The sequence below is a fragment of the Archocentrus centrarchus genome, chromosome 21 (genome assembly GCF_007364275.1).
Source record: "Archocentrus centrarchus isolate MPI-CPG fArcCen1 chromosome 21, fArcCen1, whole genome shotgun sequence".
Classification (NCBI taxonomy): Eukaryota; Metazoa; Chordata; class Actinopteri; order Cichliformes; family Cichlidae; genus Archocentrus; species Archocentrus centrarchus.
Window position 1 is genome coordinate 14,836,294 of NC_044366.1, and position 8,475 is coordinate 14,844,768.

The 8,475-nt window shown below is 41.8% G+C and overlaps 2 protein-coding genes across 3 annotated transcripts; one reads left to right on the plus strand and one right to left on the minus strand.

The window, feature by feature from the left end:
* The first annotated feature begins 1,080 nt into the window (after window positions 1–1,080).
* prmt2 (protein arginine methyltransferase 2) lies at window positions 1,081–6,217 on the plus strand. The gene is given in 12 exon segments (XM_030758719.1): window positions 1,081–1,345; window positions 1,435–1,641; window positions 2,335–2,496; window positions 2,868–2,961; window positions 2,964–3,031; window positions 3,158–3,198; window positions 3,200–3,334; window positions 5,097–5,119; window positions 5,122–5,225; window positions 5,312–5,448; window positions 5,532–5,706; window positions 5,848–6,217. Coding segments are annotated over 12 exon segments (1,272 nt in total). The 5' UTR covers window positions 1,081–1,252; the 3' UTR covers window positions 5,881–6,217.
* A 278-nt stretch (window positions 6,218–6,495) lies between these two features.
* LOC115801029 (zinc finger protein 678-like) lies at window positions 6,496–8,237 on the minus strand. 2 transcript variants are annotated; one of them, XM_030758720.1, is made up of 2 exons: window positions 8,097–8,237; window positions 6,496–7,740 (listed from the first exon to the last, which is right to left on the minus strand). In XM_030758720.1, exon 2 carries the CDS (start codon window positions 7,674–7,676, stop codon window positions 6,645–6,647), a length of 1,032 nt encoding a protein of 343 aa, XP_030614580.1. In that variant the 5' UTR covers window positions 7,677–7,740; window positions 8,097–8,237; the 3' UTR covers window positions 6,496–6,644. The 2 variants fall into 2 exon arrangements, with proteins under 2 accessions (XP_030614580.1, XP_030614581.1); XM_030758721.1 differs by having other exon boundaries at window positions 8,012–8,169.
* Window positions 8,238–8,475: the final 238 nt, after the last annotated feature.

The window sequence follows — 8,475 nt, forward strand, 5'->3', positions numbered from 1 at the left end:
GGAGTGCTAAAAAAAATTCATTATAAAGGGGAAAAAAAAAAACAGGCAACATTTCAAAAAGTCTTTCATACAGGGCCATGTGATTAGCTGATGACTTGTCCAGGATGCCTCTTTCTTTTACAGCTGAGATAGTCTAAGAAAATGGATGGAAGAATATTTAAAATGCTTTGAGATACCTGTGTTAGAGCTCTGTTTTAACTTCTTTACATCCACTTGCAAGAAGCAAGTGGATGTGTTATCCTCTTTAGGCTTGCTGGGTCCATCTGACCACTTTAAATCAACTATAAAGAAGACAGAGGCCTTTCATTTGCCCGTGTGCCTCAGCTCAAAATGCAGTTATAAAAGCTTTTATGCTAGCCTGCAACAGCTTGATTTTTAATCAAGAAACTGAAGATGAAATTCTAGTAAATTTAAACTGGCAGTCATCTAAACTTTGGGCAGTAGGAAAAAAAAACTGGAGATTAAAAATAAAAGTTTCTGCCAAGGTGAAATGATTGTGGTTTCTTTACCCAAGGCAGGGAGAATATAACAGAATGCCTTTACTGTCATTATACAGGATGTACAATGAGATTGGAGAGGGAGTCTTGTTGAGCATGTGCAGAATAAGTTGCAATTCTGGCTTGTTTCTGATCATCGAGAAGAGCGCTGAAACTCATTTTTTTTAGCAGTGCTGCCTTTAAGTGCTGTTCAGACGTTCCTGGGTCCCATTACTTTTAAACAAGCTTCCAGTCAGCCTCTCTTAACCAGTGGCTCAAAATGATATTAAGAGAAAGGCCACTTGAAAATAAAACTGGATACGATAGCAGAAGGAGGAGGAAAATGGGTCACATGTACAACTGTTGATGTTCGGTAATGGAAACAAAGAGAAGATGACCTTAAAATAAAAAGGAAATACGTTCAGTGATGAATATTTGCGGCACAATGCATTGCTAATCCTACCAACATTTTTCTGATACGCGTAGATGATCTGCGCCGTGAGCAGAAACTCCCGACTTTTTTTTTTCTTTTTTTCTGATTGATTAAAAGTTGTGAAAATTCCGACAGCACGTGAAGGCTTGATAACGCAATCTTACGTCCAAACAGGAAGTGTTTACGGTACGCGCTGTAACTGAATGTGGGAGTTTCGCCGCTCGATTCACTCCAATACACATAGTGTGGGGTTTCTTTTTTTAGTTACTCTACACGTGAAAGGGGTTGACTTGTTCGTTAGAGAAAAACAAAGCGGAAGTGGCAAAAGTAGACAGTGGCAAGTATGCAGACAGAGAAGGAGGACGAGGATGATGTCGATTTGTCCAGTGAGGAGTACGTTGCCCGGTCCGATTTCACTGCAAGTGGCACCGATCAGGTCAGAGCCACGCAGACCACCGGGATCCTACCCTTAAAACCAGAGGTCGCAGTATCAGCACTAACTGTGTCGCTTATTTTGTCTCTCAGCTTAGTTTCAGCAAAGGGGACAGACTGCTCGTGCACGCCAAGCCTTCCCCTGAGTGGTGGTGGGCAGAGCTGCAGGGGGTCATAGGTTATGTCCCTGCCAGCTACCTACGCCAGGATGATGCGGGGGGCGAGGAGGAGGAGGAGGAGGATGTCTCATTAGAAGATCCGTGGCAAGATGAAGAATACTTCGGCAGTTATGGGACACTGGTTGGACACTTTAAAGAACTGTTACTTTGCACGTGGCCGCCTAATTGCCATGAACTTGAAGTTCAGTACTGATGATTTTAATCATAGTGTGCCAGTTTAAACAGTTAGGCAGCCATGCATCTTACATTATAACTGTAGGTAATCACCAGCACGCAAAGACTAAGATTTTAAGTAAGCATAGTCTTTTCTTTAGGCAATATCTTGCAGTGTAATGGTGCTGATTTCAGAATAGATAAGAGGCTGCTGATATTCCCCTGATTCTAACCACTGGTGTGTCAGCCTTTTCTTGAATGCATCACCCAGAAAAAAGAAGGCAAAAACGTGAAAATAGGCCCTGCTCGGTTCTGGAAATTCATTTGGAACACGTAAATATTTATGTCTATGCTCCCTGGGCCAAAAATTTTAAAAATGCATTTGTTGTTAAAACTCACATTTTTTTATTAGTTTTGATTTCACATTGTCATTACTAACACTTAACATTTTATTTCATAAAGCCATTTTTCATCATCAAAGGTTAGGGTGAACATGGGCACAGTTATGTGCTTTGATCAGAATGACAGTTTATTGTAGTTAAAACCATGTAAATGTAATTAATATACAAAATCTTGTGAATACAAAAACTGCGAATATCTTTTAATAGTATACATTTTTACTCTTACTGTGTTTTTTTTTTAATTGCATCTCACGACACAGAGGCTTCACCTGGAAATGCTGTCAGACAAGAGCCGCACTGAGACATACCGGCAGGTGATTCTCAGCAACAGTGGTTCCCTGAGCAACAAGGTGGTGATGGACCTTGGCTGTGGGACCGGTATCATCAGCCTGTTCTGCGCTCAGCTGGCAAGCCCCTCAGTGGTAATATTGACACTATGGCTTGAGGAGAGCTACATAACACATGGACTGCTTGATATTCAGCTTGCAGGATTTAAGCCGTAATTTGGACTTTCACTTGTAAAGAAATCAAATGTGAATGCAAGTGTGTTTAAATTATACCAGAAAAGCTACAATCAATATTCAAAAATTGTGATAGTCAACATTATTCAGTCATTTCATGCCAGATAACAAACAATTCTAATTTAGTGAGAGGAGCAGAATCACTGGTTTTTCTTTTAGGTATTGAACAATGGTATGCTTCTACTCCCATCTGCTGGACACAGAGTGTTGCTACATTGTGAAAACAGCATGGTGATAGAGTGCACAGAAGGAGATTATCTGTGGTGTTGTAGGTGTATGACGTGGAGGCGAGCTCCATGGCAGAGTATACCAGACAGCTGTTGAAGCAGAACGGCTGTGAGGAGGTGGTCACAGTGCTCCAGGGGCGGGCGAGGAGATCGAGCTGCCTGAGCAGGTGGACATCCTGGTTTCTGAGTGGATGGGTAACTGCCTCCTGGTAACTACAACGCTTCCACTGCTGCTACTTTAAAAAAACAAAAGCTTATAGATACTTTTCTGTTCTTAACCATGTTCAGGTTTGACTATACCACAATACTTTTTTGGTCTATTTTCCATTCTCTAGTTTGAGTTCATGGTGGAATCAGTTCTGCTGGCCAGGGACGCTGCTCAGAGATTGGTGGGGACGATTGTGGCCCTTCCTCTGCGGCCCTCACCTTGTGCCATGTCAGGCCGACAGTGATTATGCAGAGAAAATGGCCTTCTGGGAGCGGCCCTATGGCCTCGACTTCACTCCTCTTCAGTAAGAAACTATTAGTCAGCAGCTGGCAGTGAGCAATGTCCTGTAACTTATATTTTTTGCACTTACTTCAATTTTCAGGTCATTTTAAGGATTCTGAACATGGATGTGCAGATCAAAGCTTTAGTATGATGTAATGTGGTGCAGGTCAATGCCAGGTAGTGATCTGTTCTTGTCAGATGGCGTGTGATAGTCCCAAAAAAAACCATATATGGTAACCTCACGAAACAGAAATGTTTATATTATCATAAAATTTAATTCTTCTAGCAGCAGCACCTTTCATAGTACTGCATGCCAACCACATGGTGGTGGTGCTACCTTGCTGATTTACCTCAATGAGTCAACAACATATACATAAATTAGCACAGGGGATAGGAAGGTACCAATGATTAACAAACTAAAAAGATGCCTTATTCTTTGTTTTTTAAAATAAGTCCAATAATGGCTGATTCACAACTTTATGTGTTCATGTTGAGATCTGCTTGACCACTAGGCGGCCAGCTGCACATGGTTCATTGGCACATTGATATTTATCTCTGAATCGTACCTGACAGAGGGGTTTGTGCCAGTGAGTGATTTAAAACCTTGTTAGAGAATCTTTGAAATGTGTTCTAAAGCTGCAGTAACTCTAAAATAAATAAATTTCAAGCTACATTTGTGCTATTCTCACACATGAGAAACCTGAGGAGTATACTGCAAACCAAGTTCAACCAGTGCTTTTTTGCTTTAGCTGGCTCGACAAAAGCTCAAACCCCCTTCTGGAATAACAGGTATGATGAAAGTGGTTATCAACGCTCTCTGTTAAACCAGTCTTTCTGCTTCAGGCTCTGATGTCACTGACTGAACTATGCCCTGTTCAGCTAATCCATTTTGTGTGGGAGGAGATTGAAATGATATGTGAAACGTCCTGTTTTGTGTGAATGTGCACAAAGGATCAGGTTACAGTTATAAAAATATAAGTGTAAAGGTGCAACACTGGTGCTGCAAATAATATGAGAGTAATGCTTCACTTTAATCTGGTGATTTGATCATCACACAGAGCAGTAAAATAAATATATTTGTATTACTCCTCAGGAGTCTCTTTATTTCTAGCAGGTCTGCTGCACATTAGAGCATTGAAACTTTAGACTACTCAGGCATATGAAGGGTCAGTTTCAGCTCTGACTCTGTCCCCGCTGCCTGATGAATGCAATGTGGGAATCGCTTAAGTTTGTCACTAAATCAAATGTAACTTTCAATTTTTTTAATCTGTGTTCCAGTAACTGCAATTCCACCAGTTCAAAGTGACTTTGCTCTGTCAATTAAAAAAAAAAAAAAAGTGGGAGCAATAAGCTTCCATACCAAACACATAAAAAAGGTTCAAACATTTCCTGCAGCGCCTACTGAATGTATATAAACTCCAGTTTGCAAGTTCAACAGCTGGTTAATCTTTATTAATGGTTTAACATGTGCAGACACTGAATTGCTCAAAATCTGCAATGTGATTTAATGAAAAGGAGCAGTGGGAATATATCAGTACTGTGACATTGCACATTGCAGACTTTTTGAGACTATTGTTTGTGAAATTGTATGTTAACCAGTTGCAGTATAACTTAGTCATTGATGTTTGTGACCACAATGACTTGATACATGAAAAGGTTGACAGTCTACAGTGTCTACACAACCTTTTGTATATTACAGTTTATCACATAGTCTAAGTTTAAAATCATTTGGGAATACACTGGTAATTAATTTCCCAACAGTGATAAACAATATATTTCTGCAGGCCTTTAGCACAGCAGGAGTTCTTCACCAGCCCAAGTTCAGTCACCTCATTGAACCACGTGACTGCCTCGCTGCTCCCTGTGATGTCATCTGCCTCGACATGTACACTTTGCAAGTGAGAGACCTCGAGGTAATGTGAGAGTTTCTTTATCAGTAAGTTAAAAAAATCACTCACCTTGTATTGTGTAACTAGTATTGGAAGGTTTCCTTTCTCAGGAAATGAAGGGTCAGTTTCACTTTTGCGTGGAGAAGTCTGCAGTTTTCCATGGATTCACCGCCTGGTTCACAGTTTACTTTGATAGTCTGGAGGCAGGAGGTGCAACAGTGGACCTAAACACCGGCCCTAACTCTGAGTAAAAACATGAAAAGCAAAAAACATCTTTGCCACAATTATTTAAAGTATGTATGGATCATAACTAGTCCCATTTCTCCGCAGGCCAACACACTGGAAGCAGACTTTGTTCATGCTAGACAGGCCGGTCACTGTATGCACAGGAGATTCCATCAGTGGAACCATTGTTCTCCACAGAAACCCTGTTTGGAGACGCCACATGACCGTTACCCTACACTGGAACATTAATGGCAGCACAGACGATCCAGACAACAGCCAGGCAAGTATCTTCATTTACTATACACTCTAAGAGATATACTGATTATAAGGAAGCAGTAGATTGTAATAACAATGCAAAAAAAAACAAAAAAAACAAAATTTGTTAATGTCTGTAGTTCACTTTTTTTGTTCTTGTCCTCAGGGTGGAACAAAGAGTTTCCCCATGTGGAGGTGACACGTACATTTTCCCATCACCATTCGAGATCTATAGAAAAATAACATTAAACTGTTCAGCTTTGAGAATGCTCCTGAACTTAAGTGTTGCTCACATGTTACAATGAATGTGCCAGTTAGAGGAATGCCATCCGGATAGACAGCTATCATAGCGATGAGCCTGATGGCTGCAGTCAGGTGTCACAGCCTTAAGAGCATGATGACTGCTCGATGGTGTTAGTTGGAAAAGCTGGTTTATGTAACATGTAAGGTATGTAAGATGTTGCTGTGTTGAGGCGCAACAAAAGAAGAGGTTGAAGACATTACACTATATATGTATTTTTTTTATTTTTCTTCAGTTGGCATATTGTTTTACAATAAGCATTTAAATTACTGTCTTTTGGCTGTACATACATGCCACTAGGCTTTTATGCATTTAGAAGAAGACTTACAAAAACCATAAATTACAATGGTTTGAGAAATTCTTTTTTATTTACATTGTAAGATTAGAACAATGTACGCCTCTGAAATGTTACAAACATTAGTTTGCCTAAATAAATGCCTTAATAAAATTGTAGTGCTCACAAAGATAACTGGTTGAATGGAAATCTCCATTTTAAAATAATTAGTAAACTATTTGAAATAAATTAAATAAAAATGGGAATTGTTCAGCTATCAATTTGCTCTTTGTCCCTTTCTTACCATCATTTGTAAACATTTAACCTTTTAATCCTTTAAAGCACTGGCATTACACTACTGCCATCTCGGTGGACGTTCTCCTCTTGGTTATGGCTCTGTTTTAATCTTTGCTTTTGCTCTGGAGCGTGTGTTGACCTCTTGGGACAGCGGCTGAGCAGGTAAGGACTCAGGAGAAGAAGGCCTGGAGAGTGGGACAAACAGGGGAGGTTTGACAACCTTGTCCTCTACGCCCTTACTTTTATCCTTTTTCTGTCTCAAGTGTTTGTCACAGTGGTTCACAAACGTTTCCAGTTTGACAAAGGTCTTGTTGCACACTTTGCAGTGATAAGGTCGCTGTCCTTTGTTGAGCCGTATATGCAGCCTGATGTAAGATGACCTTACGAAGGTGCGGCAGCAGACGCCACACTTCAGATCTTCACTGCTGGTTTGTGTTTTCTGAGGCTGGCTGAGCGGTGGTGGAGACAGGGACTTGGCCTGTCCGGAAGCCTCTTGAGCCTTGTGAGAGAGCAGCAGTGACAAAGAGCGAAACCCCTGGCTACACTGTTCACACTTATATGGTCTCTCCCCGGTGTGCAGACGAACATGTGCTAGCAGCCCAGCCTTCTGGGTGAAGGACTTGTCACAGTACGTGCATTTGAAAGGCTTTTCGCCAGTGTGGAGTCGACGGTGTGTCTTCAGATGTGAAGCGCGCCCAAAGGTCTTACCACAATCTGGGCATTTAAACGGCCTGTCTCCACTGTGGATTATCTTGTGCGCCATTAGGTGGGAGGACTGATGGAAGAATTTGCCACAGGTGTTACATTTGAATTTCCTCTCCTTATTGTGAGAAGCAAGATGAAGGGTCAGGTGAGCGGAGGAGATGAAGGTTTTGGAGCACAGGCTGCAGCTGTGAGGGTCCAGGCGGATGCGCCGGTGTGGCCGTCGCCCATTGTGGGGGCTGCTGCCTGCCTGGCAGGATGGACATTTGGAAGGACTGTCTGTTTTATTCTGCCGTTCAGGAGCGGCTGCAGTGTTATCAGAATCAGGATCAGAGTCAGGTTGTGGGAGACTGAAACTGCACCCACAGTCTGAGCAGCGCCCAGACTGCTGCTGCGCTTCATCACTGGTGTCATCCAGCATGGTGCCATCTACACCCACAGCAGGAGGAGAGGGGTTTTCATTGTTCTACAGATGATGGGGAGATCTGAGAGAGAAACATAACATAATATTTATGTTTAAAGAATGATGCAGGTTTTAGGAGAAACATGCAAACCATTCAAACCATGCCTCCCTTGCTTATTGTCCAATCGGCTTTATTGTTGTTTCACATTAAGTATAAGCCGCACATCTTTATTAGTTTTTGGCCATGGAACATCAGTTATGATCGCACTATCGCTTCCACATACGCTCTTTATGGGTCAAACAGAGCCGTGCAAATATAATAGGCAGGTATACTAGCTCACTTAGTAGCTTACCAACTACTGTAGGCCGTGCTTCGCTTTAAACAATGCGGAGATTATTTGAGGATGCAAGCAGCACACAAACAAAGATTTCACATACCGTGTTCACCCTTCCTAAGAAAAGTGCTTGAATGTAAGTACTTATCTTGCGAACGCAGTAAAAGCACCATATTAACAGAATAAAATAACTGCGGAGGACCGTAGGTTACATTTCATCGTTTTCCCGTAAGAAGAAGCTGCAGCCCGTTTTCTGATAAAAACGGGCTGCAGCATCATCTAGCGAGCGGCGGGGCAACTGTCCTCCACAAGAAGGATAGGGGTAACGGGCAGAGAAAGTTTCGTTTCACTGAGAGCACGAGAGGAAACAAAATCTCTGAATGGATTACATTACTTGACTGTAATCGACGTGCGACGCTGTGATTGGACCCGAGCAGCCTCTATATAAAGCAGACTGATGAAACATCACTGCTTTCACCGGA